Source organism: Brassica napus, chromosome A8, assembly GCF_020379485.1.
Source record: "Brassica napus cultivar Da-Ae chromosome A8, Da-Ae, whole genome shotgun sequence".
Classification (NCBI taxonomy): Eukaryota; Viridiplantae; Streptophyta; class Magnoliopsida; order Brassicales; family Brassicaceae; genus Brassica; species Brassica napus.
The window spans coordinates 13,446,754-13,464,556 of NC_063441.1; the positions used below are offsets into that span (position 1 = coordinate 13,446,754).

The following is a 17,803-nucleotide window of genomic DNA, read 5'->3' on the forward strand; positions in this document are numbered from 1 at the left end:
ACTTTCATTCTTTAATATCTATGATTACAAATAAAATTATAGAAAATGAGTTCACAACAATATTTTAGAAATGCCATTTTATACCAACTAACTTAATAAAAGAGATGAAGAAGAAGAGACCAACTTGATTGTGAATACTCCTATTAACAATTTGTCTCGTCCAAATGTTCATATAGTCCTCAAATAGCTAACACCGTTTAGTTTATTTGTTGATTATCACATCTGTAATCTACTGGATTGTAAACTGTAGGTCACAGAGTAGAAGTATGGTTCAGTTCATCTCTTTGATTTCATCCTCAACTTAGTCTAAAAAGATTGATTCGACAACTAAAATTACAATTCAAGATTAGATAGAACACTGCACATCATCTATGTTTGTTTGGAAGATGTATTAATTCTTCACTTTCAAGTTGCATTTTTATTGATGATCATTATATATCTCTTTTCTACTTTGTCATCATTAAGTCTCTTTTCCTGAAAAAATAAAAATAAAAATTGTTGGATTCTTAGTTGAAAGGATGGAAGACAACTTTTACTCTGAGAATATCACAAGTTTTTTTTTGTGAAATCAAACTCATATCTATGAAACTACGACCATTATGTTTAGGCTCGTTTTCAAACGTTGTGAATGATTAATAGTAAATTAGTAATCAACTACAGTCTCTATATGTAAAAGACTCTTATATTAGGAAACTAGGATCGGCCCGCCCTACGGGCGGGATATATCTTACTTAAAATCTAGTTTATTATTTTTATATGATTTTATAGTTTGTGTTTTAGGGTTGTATTTGCAGTTGATGTGTATGACAATGATTTTTGTCTTTTATAAGGTTTTAGATAAGAAGAGTTATATGTGAGAAGATATATTTTGCTTGTTTATTATATTTTTTTCTATATTAAAAAGTTCTGGCATTGATATGTTGTGAGAGTTTTACATGGTCTTCATGTTGTTTCCTTTTAAATAAATTTCATCCCATTTTCCGTGCATTATTTATGGTTTGTAATACTTTGGATTCAGAATGTTTGGTTGTGGGTTTTATGGATAAAAACATTATCTGCAAGAAATACAGTAACACTTTCATCAAGCTACAATATAAACTAATCATTAGTCTGAGAAACACTTCACATACACTTATCTGCAATATAAAACCGAATTAAGAAAATTGTTCCACAAAACCATCTCATAACATTTGTTATAATGCCCTTAATCATCTGGAGAATCAATTTTAGGGATTATATTATTCTACAATATGAGTGGATGGTAATGAAGTATCTGAAAAGTAGAAAAATAAAATATTATAGATCTTTATAAATAAACATGAACTCAAATTTCTCAGCCAAAAACAATAAAGAAGCTAATTTATAATATACAAAAGAATTTGATTTGTGAAAATAGTTTGAATCGGAGAAGAAATGGTAGGCTAAAAAATCTCCTCAGTAACCATAGAGTTTGCTCATGAGTGAAAATGTAGTTGCAACAGCTAATCAGTACACTTCATCTTTGTTAAGAGTTTCAATTAGACAATTAGACAACTAATCTGTACACTTCATCTCTGCTAGCTCTGCCGCAACAACAGACTCGCCTTTGTTCCCTTCCAACCTCGTAGGCACATCCTCTGCTCTAAGTATCGGTTTCCCCATATCAACCTTAACCTGTATCAACACCAATCCAGTTAAAACAGAGAAAAAAAAACTTTATTAGGAATATATCGAAAGGTGGTAACTTTTTACCTGCCCATCATCTTGAATCTCTGAAATGATGAGGCCATCACCAGTATGTATTGTAAAACTGCAATGAACAAAAGCATGAGCAAGTGTGACCCTTTTAATCATTATTTCTGATTACAATACCTATGCTTTCCTTGTAGATTCTCAATCTTAGCAATGAATCTTGCAAAGCATCTAACTTCATTTCCACACATCTAACAAAAAAAAAAGTCTTTATAGCTTCCTAATCCAAAAAATAGAGGTTTTTATAACAAAAACAGAGGATTAATCAAAACACAGCCAAAGGCTTCGTACCTCTGGTTCGCTACCATCTGAGTTGAATATCCTCATAGTGTAATCAGTGCCGCACCAGGCATCGCAAAGATGACTCCGCACCAACGCCAAAGTTTCGATCACAGAGCTTCACAGCTTGCTCCTGAGTAATATTAGGCTCTGAGGAATCCCTATTGTCTACCAGAATGAAATCGTTTCCAAGGCCGGGGTACTTGACAAAGTGGAGGATCTCAAATGCTGAGTAAACGCCTGGGAAAAAGACAGAAAGAAACAAAACCAAACCTAAGTGGGCAACTTATAAAGAGCCTGAAGTATATTCTCAGTGAACCTTCAAGCTTCAAAATGGCTCTGAGGAAACAAAAAGATGAAGTTCTCTGAATAGCATATACTTGCCTTAACCAAGTCTTTTCTTTTATCATTCCTAGGGCAGTTCCACCTTGGCCAAGAGCTCAAACATTATCTGGAATAATAAAATAAATAGCATTGATCCAAAACGAAAATGATGAAATCTCTAGACTAAAATTAAGTAAAACTGACCTGTTGACCACTCTTTCCGCTAATGGTGCCATCTTTGCTTGCATGTATCAGCTCAGCAACTCTTAAGAAGTAAGTTTAACATCATTGACTAAAGATTGTCTTCATTGTTCAAGAGAGCAACGATATCACTCATTAGCAAACTTGCGGCGAACTTCACTTCAGCACCCTTGCCTATAACTGCAGCGAAATATTCTGTGAAGTAAGCCACTGATTCCAACATCATTTTACACGTTTTGCTATGAATCAAAATTATAGATATCCAAAACAACCCTTATCTAAAATTATAGACTTACATTGACGTCACTTTCCAGGAAAGATACTGTTGAGTGCCTAGACCCATGGCCTCGTAACTCTTGCGGTTTTCTTGAGGAAGCTTTGGTAAAGAAGCTTTGATGAGTATCACTTCTGGAAGAAATGGTTCTGGAATGATATCGGAAGCAACGGAAATTTGCGTAACGAAGAAACAAAGGGAAACAGTAAAATCTTACGGTGTGAATGCGTTTTGAGCAAGGTAGTCTTCTCTCAATAGCTTAGCTGGTTCCAAGGTGATCTTGTCACCTTCTGCTAGCGCATCTTTTCCCACAAGCTGCACACAAAGTATAATGCACAGGTCAAATAAGTTCTTTCAGAATGTATTATCTGCTAAGAGAGACTATTTTCTATAACTTGAGTTTAGATGCCAAGGATACGTGACACGTACCTGGACAATTTCACTAAGATCATCTTCCCTCTGCAACACCTCTCTGGCCTTTGTCCTGATGTTGATGAAATCTGGATCGAACTTCTCATAGAAAGATTCCAATTCCTGAAAAAAAAAATATATATAGTATACCAAGACGGGTCTGGAGAAGGACGGTGATGTATAAGCATACCGTTGAATACTTTGAGTAGGAAATCAAACAATTAACAGAAAGGAAATGCTCTCTCTGTGCAAGCTTTTTGTCCAAACCCCAGAAGACCTGCAAGTAAATACAACCAAAATGGAAAATCAACCAATTAACATAAGAGAAGTAAATAAAAATTATAATCACTCAATTACGAAACGAAAAAAAGGAAATCTGCGTAAAATACCTTAGAGCTGATCCAAGAGGCTTAATCATCATTGTTGGCGACAGAAAGAGAAGGAAAATAAATCTGGAGTCGCATATAATGATGAGGCAGAGGAGGAGATACGGAGCCGGTCACAAAGGAGGAGACACAGTCGGAGTAGTCGGAGGCGCGGTGGCAGAGAAAGAGACACAGCTGCATCAAGATAGGCCGTAGACGACGTGAGAAGCATCACTCGAGATAGCTACTAATTAGGTTAGAGATGATTCCATGTACCCGGGCTGCAAAAACCATCAAACTCTAGAGCCCAAACACAATAACAAACGATCAAAGCCCATCACGCTCAAGAATAAATGAAACGATGAGTTTCATCTTCCTGGGACACGTGTCAAGCTCACGTTGCACGAATTAGTGACATGTCTGCCTACATGGATAGCCTGGGAGGGATCCAAAGCCTATTTTATATATAAAGATGTAGTGAAACTTATAATCAGTTTTAAAAAATCTCAAATCTCTATATAATGATTAACTTTGATCATGATACTTGGTTGAAAATAGCATACAAAACCCTTTCTCGTCAGGGATTCAGTTCAACTAGAACGAGGCTTTGTGATTCTTTGAGTACTTACCTTTGTATGGAAAAAATAATGGAATCCATCGCCAAAAGTGTTATCTCCAAGGAGCAAGTTAACTTGGGATCCATAAACAAAGGACGCCTGAAATGTGGCTGCATGATAAAGAAAAAAAGGGTGTTTTAGAGCTAATAATTGAGTAAATGCAAGAATATGATATATCATATATTCGCTTATAATACCTGGCCAAATGCAATGGAAATGAAAACCCCATCTGGATTCAAAACCCGGTGAACTCCATCAAGAGTTGCCATGACTTTCCTAACGTTTTCTTAACGGGGATTCCATGGATCACCAGCATCCACAAACAGTAAATCCTTAGCAAAATCATGAGGTTTCTCTAGTTAGGATTCAAATAAGTACACACTCATTCGCAAAACTTGAGTCCAAAACAGTGGATGGAAAGGAAATTTAGCTAAGTTTTACGTTCATATAACATGATCCATTTCTCAATAACCACATCAAAACAGTCTAGCATGTCAGCTTGCGCCACTTTTATTTTCTGAAAATATCATCAAATGTAAAGACCCAATGGACTTTTGCTTTAACCAGCGAATAGAAAGCAGCAGAAAAAGATTAATGAAGTTATCAGTAAATAATATAAACTATGATATTAGCGTTCAGTGTTTGTTTTCTAGAATCAGAAGAAAGAAACGAAAGCATAGTCTAACTTTGGTTACATACTTACATCCATGCCTACGGAAATACTCAAAAACGAATTTTATAAGCAAATCACTACTAAGTGGACAAGGACAACATAAATGATGTTTTATTGTAGAGAATCTCGAAATGATGTTTTATTAATTAAAATAAATGTTAATAATTTCGTTATCCATGAAAGTGTGTAGGTAAGAAGATGACAAATTGTGAATCAATCTAGAATCCAAAATTACATTCACACATATGTAAGAGTGTTTAATTATAAATTTTCGACTTCACTTTCATCAGTGATTTTGTGGCGTAGGTAATTATAAATTTGCGACTTCACTTTCATCAGTGATTTAGGCTCTCTTTCCAAAATGAAAATCAAATCCCCAAAAATTTCGACCTTTTATTTTTTTAAAATAATAGTAAGACTTGAAAATACAAGTCCACGTGGTTGGTTGCATTTTACACGTATTTTACTTTATTTTTGGTGAATTTTTCTAAATACACATGTTAATTCATTTTTAATTTATATATTTTTATATGTAGAGAGGGTAGGATAAATCGTGGACCATCCATTAACAAGTTACAGTCAGCTTCAGCGTTGCCTCTCTCTCGCCATGGCTGTCGCGCTTCAGTTCTGCCGATTATGCATCCGCCCGGATACTTTCGCCCCCGGATCCGGATCCCTCCGCCGCCGGAAACCTTCATCACTCCGATGCTCGTCTGGAAACGACGACACTCCTTCGCCATCGGTGGTGATGGACTCCGACTTCGACGCCAAGACGTTCCGCAAGAACTTGACGAGAAGCGATAACTACAATCGCAAAGGGTTTGGTCACAAGGAGGAGACTCTCAAGCTCATGAATCGCGAGTACACCAGTAAGTTCCAGCTCAATTTCCTTGGGTTTTGTTGGATGCTCTGTTTTTTTTTTAAAGTTCCACTCTTTGCTCTGTTTTTGGTAAGCTAAATCGAAAGTTTTGGTTTTTCAATTGAAAAATGGATTGTTCTTTGGTTAAGACCATGGATAATGTTGGGTTTGTGTCAAGAATTGAATTTGGTAGACCTAACAAGAATAAGAAGTTGCATCTTGTTATTGTATATGATGACACTCTCAGGTGATGTGTTGGAGACGCTGAAAGCAAATGGGTATACGTATTCTTGGGGAGATGTTACCGTGAAGCTAGCTAAAGCTTATGGCTTTTGCTGGGGTGTTGAGCGTGCTGTTCAGATTGCTTATGAAGCTAGAAGGCAATTTCCTGAGGAGAAGCTTTGGATTACTAACGAGATTATTCATAACCCTACCGTCAATAAGGTGATACTGCTTTGTGTGTGTCAGTTGATTGAACATTGATGACTTGCGTATTTACTTAAAGTGTGAACCTTTTGATGGCTTTTCTTATGGGCAGAGGTTAGAAGAAATGGATGTTCAGATTATTCCCGTTGAGGATTCAAAGAAGCAGTTTGATGTAGTGGATAAAGATGATGTGGTGATTCTTCCTGCTTTTGGAGCTGGTGTTGATGAGATGTATGTTCTCAATGATAAGAAGGTTCAAATCGTCGACACCACTTGTCCCTGGGTGACAAAGGTACATTTCTTCTTGTGGGCAGCATATTAATCTCAAACTTCATGTTCCATTTTGACATTTGTGGGTCTGAAGGTGTGGAACATGGTTGAGAAGCACAAGAAGGGGGAATACACATCGATCATTCACGGTAAATATAACCATGAGGAGACTATTGCAACTGCATCTTTTGCAGGGAAGTACATCATTGTAAAGAACATGAAAGAGGTACAAACTTTTATAGTGTTAAAAACTTCTGTATATGCGTTGACTGTTACTGATGTGTACCTTGTTACTGACCATCACAGGCGAATTACGTTTGTGATTACATTCTTGGTGGTGAACTCGATGGATCTAGCTCAACAAAAGAGGAGTTCATGGAGGTAAAGAGAGCATCCCTTCCACATATTCTGTTTTTTTGCTTGATGTACTTTTGTAACTGATCTCTAATATCTATGGTGGCCTTGTAGAAATTCAAATATGCTGTTTCAAAGGGTTTTGACCCTGACAGTGACCTTATCAAAGTGGGTATTGCAAACCAAACTACGATGCTCAAGGGAGAAACAGAGGAGATTGGTTAGTCTACTACACTGCTTTATATCTTTGGAAACTATATCTTCTCATGCGCTTAAAAAAACTTGCAGGAAAATTAATTGAGAGGACAATGATGCGCAAGTATGGAGTGGAAAACGTTAACGGACATTTCATCAGCTTCAACACCATATGCGACGCTACTCAAGTACATCCCCCCCCCCCCCCCCCCCAATATCTCTAACATTAGTTTCTGTTCTTACACTCATGGAAGTGTTTATTCATCTTTTCAGGAGAGGCAAGATGCAATCTATGAGCTAGTGGAAGAGAAGATCGACCTCATGCTAGTGGTCGGTGGGTGGAACTCGAGCAACACTTCTCACCTTCAGGAGATCTCAGAGGTCCGTGGAATCCCATCTTACTGGATCGACAGTGAGCAACGGATAGGACCTGGGAACAAAATAGCCTATAAGCTCCACGTAAGTCAAAGTGCCATTAAAGTCCACTCATTCTTTCTTGATTCTCTTTCAACGGTCTTTAATTTGTTTACATTGATAGTACGGAGAGCTGGTGGAGAAGGAGAACTTTCTTCCAAAGGGGCCAATAACCATTGGTGTGACGTCAGGCGCATCAACTCCGGATAAGGTAAAAATATGTTAATAGTCATATGCTGCTCGTCTTTGTACTTTTTTTGTTTACGCAGGACATGCGTGAAATGTTGCTGTGAATTGCAGGTCGTGGAAGATGTTTTGGTGAAGGTGTTTGATATTAAACGTGAAGAGTTATTGCAGCTGGCTTAATGTGGTTTGTTGTATTCAAATAGTTACTTCATGTCAAAAGTGTGTGCGCTAAAGTAAAATGTAGTTTATGATGATGTCTTTGTAACTTATGTGTCAGTTTCATGTTCAAAACATTTAAATCTAAAAATAAATTTGAAGAAAGAGATAGAAAATTATACTTTTTTCTTTACAGGACTATGTTATGATTATGGTTTTGGGACTGAATGAAGAATTAGAGTTTCTAATAACTAATCTTTTAAGCACCTGGATATGTCTTTTCTCACGGAGATACTTGTTTCATTACTTTATATCTTAGTTTTATTTTCGTTGCTCCATGAGCGGGAGCGAGGAGCACTGTTTGCAATGTATATGACACTGAGAGTAAGGAGCAAGGACCTGGTCCTTCTGAGCTCATAACCGTCAAGAAACTCCAGAAGAAGAGAACGTATAAAACCATTTTCGTTTGTGTCATCTCTACCAGAAGATCATTCCTCGTAACATCAATACAATTATCATCAAACTCAAGCTGTCCGAGGTAAGTGAAATTTCTCAAGTTGACATGTGTTTGTCTTGTTACTTTCCATTTGTTTTCCTGGCTCTACCATAATAAGAAAATACTGTGTTTGTTTCTCTTGGGACAGGTTGGTTATGTGTTCTCTTTAAGTCTAGCGAAGTTCTTTTGTAACTCGACTAGAGGTAATGCCGGAAAGTGTAGTTTTGCCAGTTTTAAGCCACAGATCTTGTGTGGGTTTGTTGGGCTGGTTTATGATATTGGTTTGGGAATTGTCGAGCGTTAAGACCTATCTCCTTAATCAAATCTATCATATCTGGTGAATTGAATAATTACCAGCACTGAATCATATATTCATATCACAGTTCCTTAAACTAACTCTCCTAAGGCCTTAGTAATCAGTTTCCACAACTTTCTTAGACTGCTCTTATTGTACATACAAACTCTATTGCGAAACATGTTCGTCTCATAACAAGAAATGGGTTACCTAACCTCCATGTATACATCTAAGATTTTATATGGTTTTTATCAACTTCGAAAGATCTTCCGAATACACTTCTGTTAGAATGGAGCACAACAACACGATCATTAATAGCTTCAATCTTAATTAACAAAGGACTACGTACTCATGGGGGTTCTAAAAGATATCTTACAACTATTGATGTAAGTATCCATCAGCCTCTAGACCTAATGGCTTACCATTCCATTATTATTACGGCATATGAGTCTTTGTGACATCCATATAACATGTACACTACAACCATTTGGATAGACCATGAAACTTAACAAAAACTTAGTTATTGATATCCTTATAATCTGGCTAATTGTTTGGAAAATTACATGGCTATGACTAAAGAAGTAGTTTGAGGGAGATATATGCGAGCTTAAAATGGTTTGTTTATCTTCTCATGTAGCAATACTTTCACGTCTCTAGCTCTAGATTATATTGGTTTGAAGTGAAATACTATTATTTAAGTATTTTATATACAAAATTTTGATCTTACGGGTTGGTCGGGTATAGGTTCAGAACGATGGGTCAAACTTGGATCAGTTCTAGGAGCACACCACTCCTGTTGTCCCTGCCTGGTTTCTTCCTATGGTAAGAAGAAGATTTCAAAACTTTTATGGTAGTGAAAAGTTAGAAATGTAGTTTATTGCTGATTCGAGCCAGATAGATCATCGTGTTTTGTTTAACTTTAGTTGAAACTTAGTATATTTGCTGCCCTAAAATAGTTTCATTTGCTTTTAAACCCCTTTTATATTGTTGATCTAATGAAATTCATAAGAGATTGGATTGAAAAAGACTCGAGTTTTATCATGTGATTTAGTGTAGAGTGGAACTTGAGCATTGCTAATTGCTCCTAGTTTTGGAAAAATCGGTGAAACTCCACCTGGAGAGCATGTTCCTTTATGGCTTCCAGCTTTTCCTGATCTTCATACGTATAAGGAAACACCTATTTGGATTCAAACGAGACTAAGAGCCTTGATTCGTAAAGCAATATGCTATAAAAGCAGTATGCTCTCATTTATATATTTAATAAGTTGGTTGATAGAACACTGAAAGATTTCATTTATTAATTTATCATAAAAATTAATATATAATATATATTATAAATACAAATATATCTATATTATTTATAAATAAATAAACTATATATTATTCTATGTTTTTGTTATGAAAAATAATGAATCACATATAATTATATAAATTTAATTATATTTTAAATGTGAAATAATATTATTTTAAAAAAGTTTAATATATTTAAGAAAATTGTGTTTTTTATTTTTAAAAATATTTTTTTTTGGATATAAACATATTTTTTGGTATTATTAAATAAAATAAAATAATTATATTTATTTTTTGGAAAAAATATATTTTATATTTTATACGCAAATGTTCTACCAGAAACTTCATTTGAAAGTATTGAACGAAGAGCAATATTAACACCTTATAAATGTTCTTCTAAATGCTTTTCTAAAAATGGTTGATTGGATAACAATGAGGATAATGTTTATACTAATATCTTACGAGATAAGGTTGAGCAAGAGAGGCAGAGAGAGCTTTGTTGAGTTTGCATAGGAAACTTGTCTTTAAAATCTCCTCAGGGAGTCTTGTGTGGGGAGTTATGGATGAAATGAGTGAAGCTGAGAGTGAACTCCGTATGGGAGAAAGTTGTATCATCAAGTCTCTTTTAGGAGGAGATTATAGAATTGAATCTTATCACTAAGTTAAAGGCCCTGATTTTCAGATCTAATATGTACTTATGATCTTCGTTTTAGTGTGTTAACCCACTCTGATATAAGCAAATATTAGAGGCCTTGAAGAAACACGTACTAATAGTCCAAATGTGAAAAAGTCTCGTCTCCCATTGTTTTCAATCATCAAATAATATATAGAGCAACGTGATGCATCATAAACAGTTTTGAGTTATTAAACATAACTTTAGAAAGAATCTGTACTATTCTTTACAGAGTCATCAAACATTTCATAGCACGAAGCTGAGTTGCTTGTGTGGTTTCAGGTGCTGCTACTAGCATTGTTGGGATGCTTGATGATTCTCTGCAGAATCACAGTCCTTGCCCTTCTTATATCTCTGCTACACAAATCAGCCTGAGCCCCCAATTCCTCTACATTCTTCTTAAACACCTCAAGCTTCTTCTTTATCTCATCGATCCCAAGCTTGACTGCTTCATGTTCCACTGCGAATGCAGCACACGTCACCATCCCCCTGATCTCAATCTCCAACTGTTCGATCAAAACCCGGATATTATCCAAGTCCTTAACCGCCACATATGTCCCTGCCTGCATCGAACTGATCACCTCTCTCTGTCCTTTAAGTGCATTCTCATAGTTCTTCCACAGCGAATCGATCCATTTCCCCATTGAGCCCACCGGCACGGCTGTAGCTGCAGCAAGAGCGGCAGCCACGGGAGGAGCTGCCATGGCTGCAGCCACAACAGAGCAGATGAGTACAGTGGCGAATGTAGCCACGAAGATGATGTTGCAGAGTTTTCTCCATGTGTGGATGCACTTGAGTTTCTTGTCAAGCTTGTTCTTGCGAAGCTGTAGCTTCTCAAGCATCAGCATCTGGTGTTTGTACACAGACTGGAACATCTTGAAGAAGTCTTTGCTGAAAGGTGATTCTGCGTCTTTGAAATTCTTCAGCTCGTCAAGTGTCTTCTCGTATCCATTACAACCTGTGAATCAACACAACCAACCAAATAATAATCTTATATATTAAAATAAAAGTCACAACCTTGATTCATGTGTGTTTTTTTAAAAAATGGACCTAATGGACATATTCCTAGAAAATTATATTACATTTAGTCTATAATCTTATCATTTAAATTTTGGGCCTACTAAAATTTTTTATTGGACTATCAATAATTAGATTTAAACAATAGATGATTCATTAGATTTATAGATAATATAAATTAAATAGATATAATTTTAATGTTGTAATATTATACCTCGATATGTTAATTATTTAAATATTTGTTGATGTTAACTTTTAAAATTATAAAGATTTTTTTTTAAATAACAAAAATCATATTATCTAACAATGATTAATCTTTACTACCTTAAACTAATGAAAACAAATTCTAAACTATATAGTTTATTTTAAAAATTAAACAAAAACTTAATGTTTAAATATTTACTCGATAATATAAATCTATGAAGCGAAAAGTTTAATTTTTTAAAAACTTTCAAAATTTGTGAAATGTTACAATATCTTTGGATATGACAATAAAATAATATTTTACTAATCTTTATATATATATAGTTATGATTTTAATAATGAAATAATAATCCGAAAATATATATATAGAAGAAGATATAAATACACGTGAAAGTTTGAAACAATATATTCAATGAAAAAAATATACCGTAAACTTATTATGTTTTAAAAACTGATAGACACATATATATATTATAATATATACTAATTTAAAATCGAAAAAAATGTTTATATAAAAATAAATAAAACCAATAACCCGCGCGGTTGCGCGGATCGAGATCTAGTGAATATTAAAGTCATAAGTTAACTCTGAAACAGGATGATATCTTTACTACTTATTAGGCCTTCAGTTTTATTCGGTTAATTTGGTTCTGGTTAGTTTAGGTTTGTCAAAAATTTCAAGCAGAAAAACGAAAATAACTTCATTCTTGAATATTTCTGTTCTTAAAAAAATATAGAGAATTTAATTGGTTTACTCCTTTGGTTTGGTTTTTGTTTAATTTTCTTAAAACTTGGAAAATCGGTTAAATTCGGTTAGATTTGTTTTTCCGGTCTTGTTTTGTTTGTTTTGGTTGGTTCGGGTTTTTATTGTTAGTTCGGGTTTTTTTTTGTTAGTTCGGTCTGAAATTTGATTATTTTTTGTTGCAATACCAAAAATAATCATATTCCGAAGTGATTGTTTTTATTTTTTAAAAGTTTGATGAACTGAACTCATAACCGGCTTCGGTTCAGATATAAATCTGAAGGCTATTACTAATCGTTATACTAGCACTTAATAAATAATAATCTTAAAGGGTGAACTTAGTATTACCTTCAACGAGGCTCTCATCTTCAAAGTGCTGAAGAGCAACAAGGATCAAAAGCTGACTATCACGAGCTTTTCTCAACCCTTTCTCCAAAGCAGCGCAGAAATCAAGTGTCTTCAAGCTATTCTCAAAGTAATCTTCAACGAGCTCAAACATTTCTTGATTCTTCCATATATCTTTCTTACAGTCCAATATCACTTTCACCACTTCTTGATTCATCTCTAGCAAGCACTCGGTCACTTCTTTGAGGGAATCAAACGAGAGCGCTCGAACCTCAACACCCGTAGCTAGCGTGCTTATCACGTGACTTGTCCGTGTCTGTAAACATGTGTCGAAAGATTGCAGCTCCGTGTCTGCTTTACATGCAGCCTCGTATGATCTCAGCTCCGTTGTGTAGTGCATGTTTGTCGTTGTGGTCTTAAACGATGTCTCTTGTGACTTTTTGCTTGTTTGGTTTCCCATTTTCCTCTTAGGAATAATCTGAAAATATGAATACTGTTGTTCTTTAACATAGAAATGCTAATAAAGATTGAAGAATTATAGACTAAAATAAAAGAGAGTAAGAATGAGAATCGTTAAGGAAATGGAATATAGCTTGCACGCATGATGATGACGAGAATTAGGGCATTGTGTAACGCGGCAAGCAAACGTTTTAGCCGACTTTTTGCATACGCAAATCTTATAAAATCATTTATATATATGCTACTTTTTTGTTTTATGTGCGTGTTCAATTTACTACGTATTCTAGTTAATTGAAAAAAAAAACATAAGAGTTAAATATGAAACAAAAGCATAGGCAAAAGCATAGGCAAAGAGTCAATTTACTACGTATTCTAGTTGAAAAAAGCATAGGCAAAGGTTAGTCGCTTGATATTCTTCTTTACTAAATCCTAACAGATTAAATATGAAACAAAAGCAACGCTGCTTCAGATCATAGTTCATGCATAAAAATCAATGGGTTGAGTAAAAATGAAGAATATTAAGCCAAACAAATCAAGCACACAAGATAAAAAAACACTTGTATGAAGAAATTATCAGCTTCTATATAGACTATAACCTTATACGGAGTTTTTTTAATCACAAAAATCTACTGCTTTTTATATAAAAAGGACCTCAGTTTCCATTCATATGTATAATTATCACTTCTTATGTATAATTATCACTTCTTTGTGTTTAGTTATGTTGCATTTGGTAGATAAATTTCTTGATAACTGTACATGATAAATGATAGGCTGATATATTATCCGGAAAACCTTAAGATTGAGAAAACATGCATAACACACAAAAATGCATGTAGTATTTAGAATTCAACGGTACGGGCCGTGAGATTTAAGGTACATAAAACATTTACGGTATAAAAGTTGGATGATATATATAATTTGAGAGCCGAATCATTCATGTATATTAAGCACTAAAAATTTGGGAGAGATCAAACCGAATGTTTCATTTGGATGTCTCAAGACCGATCTCGAAAACCGGGTTATAAATGTGTTTTTTTTTGGTGTAAAGGTTATAAATAGAAAACAAAATTATACAATATTATGATGGACGAGAGCAATCGAGTAAGTTTCCCCAACAAGCTTCCACTTTTTAACATATAAGATCATGATTGGCTTTGCTTGAACGAAGTATAAAAATGATATGAGCTGATGATGTAATGATTCAAAGATATGTTAACACATGAACTAAACATCCCTTATATATTAAAAGAGAAGCATTGTAATAAATGCATTCACATTATAATAGACACGTGGCAGCCTCACAATGATTTGATAATAAATATGATAATGCGTTCACACTATAGTCATAAATGTGTTCACACTATGTACTTTGTGTTTTTTTTTAATATAAAACTCACATACATAGTTCCAATAAAACTCTGGATTTTTCGGTTCGAATAAAAATAGATAACGAATCAAAAGTCAAACTATATATATATTATTTTTATTGTTTACAGATAAAATTGAGCAAAATATTCATAAATTTTGATTCGATTTGTTATCCGTTTTGATTTGAACCAAAAAATCTTGATATTTGAAACTTTACGAAACAAATCAAATACTAAAATACAATATCCAAAAAAGAAGCAAATCACTAATACCAATATTTTTAGGAACATATATCTAATTCGATATGTTATATGCATATATATACATATATGAAAAGAATTATATATATTATACTTTATATCAGTTTTACAATATAAATTTATTATATTAGGTACTAGAATTAAAAGGTTATATAATGTTTTATTTTTGTAATAAAATGTTATTATTAAATTATTTTTAAAATTTTATTTTATTTACGAATCAAATCGGATATTCTTTAAAATTCTAAAACATTTCGGATATCGGAGTCACCGAATATCTAGGTGGCTAAAGATCGAATTGACAAGAATGCTTCCAAATATCCAGATACTTGATATGTGTCCACCCCTATTTACGAATATAATTTTATTTTCTTTTGATGAAAAAATGACTAATGTCAAGGTCTTTTTTATTTTAAATAAATTTTAATTTTATCTTTCATGTATTATTCTGAACAAAAATGTCATTTAATATTAATTAACAATATCTTTATATATTTTTCAACTATTTTTATATACTTTTTACATAAACATACATGTGCACCTTGATGTGAGCATCTTATAACTAAGTATTCACCACAGCTGAAGTATCTAATTTTTTTGAAAGTTGAAATATTTTTTCTTAATGTTTCTTTCACTACCGACCAAATTATAGTGAAATGATTTGTCTTAATAATTTTCTTTTCTTTTTCTTAAACTATCATCTGTTTAAAAACTATAATATGAAACTATTGGTTCGACATGACAACTATCTAAACTTCATAATATGAAAATAAACATATAATATTAATTTTAGGTTTTTATCCGAAAAAACCAAAAAATCAAATGTTTTAACCGAATAAACTAAAATGAATATTAATTTAAAATAATAGTTATATTTTAGAAGATTAAAAACAAAAAAAAACGTAAAACCTAACCAATATCCAGATTAAACAGATTTATTGTCTTTTTTGTTAAAAATAACGAAACTAATAATCACATCCCGCGCAAGGCGCGGGTTATTATCTAGTTACCTTATTAAATCAGTGGTGTTGAGCAGAAATGAAACTTAATTTGGAGCCTCTCGCTTCTATCTCTTTCCGCCCAAAGCTTCTGAAAATCATCAAAGTTGTTTTCTCACCAGCTCCCCCTTTTATACTTGACGAGCTCTCTAGCACTACCAGCTTGGAGAACAAGTCATTAAACAGCTCTCTCTCCCTCTCTGTCTCTCTCTTGAACATTTACCGAAACGCCCTTTACTTTTGTATCATTAGTTCTGAGTTTATTTAACTGAAACGTTCACTAACTTTCTTTTATGGGAAAATCGCATAAAAAACCTTGAAAGTGTCACTTACTAGCACTTTAAACCTTGAACTTTTTTCACTAACACTTTTAACCTTCAAAGTGACATTTTTATCATAAAAAACCTCCAAAGAAGAAAAATGACCGGCTGAACAGGTTAAAAAAGTTTTTTTTTTCCAAAAACTAATTATTTAATTAATAAATAAACAAAAATATTAATAAAAATCGGAAAATTTAACAAAAAACTCATAAATTAAAAAAAAGTGAGAAAAATAAATAAAGATTTAGAAAATTAAACAAAAAATAACTAAAATTCAAAAATAAATATGATCAAATTAAAATAGAGAAAAAATAATAATAAATTTCAAAAATTTGAAAATTCAAAAAAGTTTTTTTTTTCATTTTCAAATATAATGTCGGAAATTATCATAGGAAATATGCCAAAAACCGTCATTGGAGATATGTCGGAAATAACGGTTTTTGGCATATCTCCAATGATACGATTTTTGGCATATCTCCAATGATAATTTCTGACATATATTTAAAAATGAATGTTGATAAAAAAAAATTCATTTTCAAATGATTTTTTTTTTTAATTTTCATTTTTTTTTTGAAATTTATGATTTTTTTTTATTTTTCTCCATTTTAAATTGATCTTATTTATTTTTTGTTATTTTTTATTTTACTTTTTAAATCTTTATTTATTTTTTAAATTTTTTGAATTTATGAGTTTTTTGTTTAATTTTTCGATTTTTATTAATTTTTTTTGTTTATTTTATTAATTAAATGATTATTTAAAAAAAAACTGTTTTTAACCTGTTAAACCGGTTATTTTTCTTTTTTGGAGGTTTTTTATGATAAAAATGTCACTTTGAAGGTTAAAAGTGTTAGTGAAAAAAGTTCAAGGTTTAAAGTGCTAGTAAGTGACACTTTCATGGTTTTTTATGCGATTTTCCCTTTCTTTTATCATATAGTATGAAAGAACTGTGTAGATATATTTTTTTTGTTTTAAAAGTAATGTATGACTTAACTAAGATCAATGTGAAAGTTAACCTTTCTTATAACATTTTGTGATTACACTTCTAATAATCATAAATTACGTCGGTAATACCCCACATAAATAAAAAAAACATTATTACGTAAAAGTTACAAAATACTAGAAAAACCTGAGCGTATTGTTGTTATGATTACTAGAAGATGATCTCTTCCTAGATTCTCTGTAAGATAGTCCGAGGAAAAGTTACCACCAATACGCTACGTCACGTGCTCTTGTAACGCGTTGCCTTGCTTCCACAAGTCACGTGATTATTTTCCATGTTTATACTTTATACTGAAAGAGTAAAAATCTAACTTGGGTCGGTGCATTTTCCAAAACAGATTGCTATTTCTTCGTTATTTGTATTGTTTAATCATAAATTAATGTTTTTATTTAATCGGAGTATTTCGATTGAATCCAACCAACTAATCATCCAAATAAATAATATTGGCCACCCATCCGGATTCAGATTTTTTAATAAAACTTAAAACATAGTTTCATCTTCGTCTAACTATATAACAACTTAGTTTCGACCAAAAGAAATCCAAAACGGACAGGTTTACAATCATAAGTTCATATATATATATTTGTGCAAATACTAAATA

At 32.9% G+C, this 17,803-nt stretch overlaps 2 protein-coding genes and 2 long non-coding RNA genes across 4 annotated transcripts; 1 reads left to right on the plus strand and 3 right to left on the minus strand.

Annotated features, from left to right (window-relative positions):
- Window positions 1-1,723: 1,723 nt before the first annotated feature.
- LOC125577391 lies at window positions 1,724-2,256 on the minus strand. The gene is made up of 3 exons (XR_007315821.1): window positions 2,023-2,256; window positions 1,852-1,922; window positions 1,724-1,789 (listed from the first exon to the last, which is right to left on the minus strand). It is a non-coding gene; the product is annotated as an uncharacterized LOC125577391 (long non-coding RNA).
- Window positions 2,257-2,389: 133 nt separating this feature from the next.
- On the minus strand, window positions 2,390-3,502 carry LOC125577390. Its single transcript, XR_007315820.1, has 6 exons — window positions 3,411-3,502; window positions 3,239-3,343; window positions 3,027-3,124; window positions 2,832-2,943; window positions 2,539-2,715; window positions 2,390-2,461 (listed from the first exon to the last, which is right to left on the minus strand). It is a non-coding gene; the product is annotated as an uncharacterized LOC125577390 (long non-coding RNA).
- Window positions 3,503-5,405: 1,903 nt separating this feature from the next.
- LOC106361035 (4-hydroxy-3-methylbut-2-enyl diphosphate reductase, chloroplastic) lies at window positions 5,406-7,928 on the plus strand. The gene is made up of 10 exons (XM_013800732.3): window positions 5,406-5,744; window positions 5,982-6,178; window positions 6,273-6,452; window positions 6,525-6,656; window positions 6,737-6,811; window positions 6,899-7,004; window positions 7,073-7,167; window positions 7,253-7,438; window positions 7,518-7,604; window positions 7,694-7,928. The coding sequence occupies exons 1-10, from the start codon at window positions 5,483-5,485 to the stop codon at window positions 7,757-7,759; spliced, it is 1,386 nt and encodes a 461-aa protein (XP_013656186.2). The 5' UTR covers window positions 5,406-5,482; the 3' UTR covers window positions 7,760-7,928.
- A 2,728-nt stretch (window positions 7,929-10,656) lies between these two features.
- On the minus strand, window positions 10,657-13,560 carry LOC106361036 (UPF0496 protein At4g34320-like). The gene is made up of 2 exons (XM_013800733.3): window positions 12,801-13,560; window positions 10,657-11,447 (listed from the first exon to the last, which is right to left on the minus strand). The coding sequence occupies exons 1-2, from the start codon at window positions 13,255-13,257 to the stop codon at window positions 10,768-10,770; spliced, it is 1,137 nt and encodes a 378-aa protein (XP_013656187.2). The 5' UTR covers window positions 13,258-13,560; the 3' UTR covers window positions 10,657-10,767.
- Between the last annotated feature and the right edge of the window lie 4,243 nt (window positions 13,561-17,803).

Coding starts and splice junctions, on each gene's coding strand:
- LOC106361036 (XM_013800733.3), bottom strand. CDS start 13,257: ATGGGAAACCAAACAAGCAAAAAGTCACAAGAGACATCGTTTAAGACC. Junction 11,448..12,800: donor AGATGAGAGCCTCGTTGAAG/GTAATACTAAGT, acceptor GTTGATTCACAG/GTTGTAATGGATACGAGAAG.
- LOC106361035 (XM_013800732.3), top strand. CDS start 5,483: ATGGCTGTCGCGCTTCAGTTCTGCCGATTATGCATCCGCCCGGATACT. Junction 6,812..6,898: donor CAAAAGAGGAGTTCATGGAG/GTAAAGAGAGCA, acceptor GTGGCCTTGTAG/AAATTCAAATATGCTGTTTC. Junction 7,605..7,693: donor GCGCATCAACTCCGGATAAG/GTAAAAATATGT, acceptor TGTGAATTGCAG/GTCGTGGAAGATGTTTTGGT.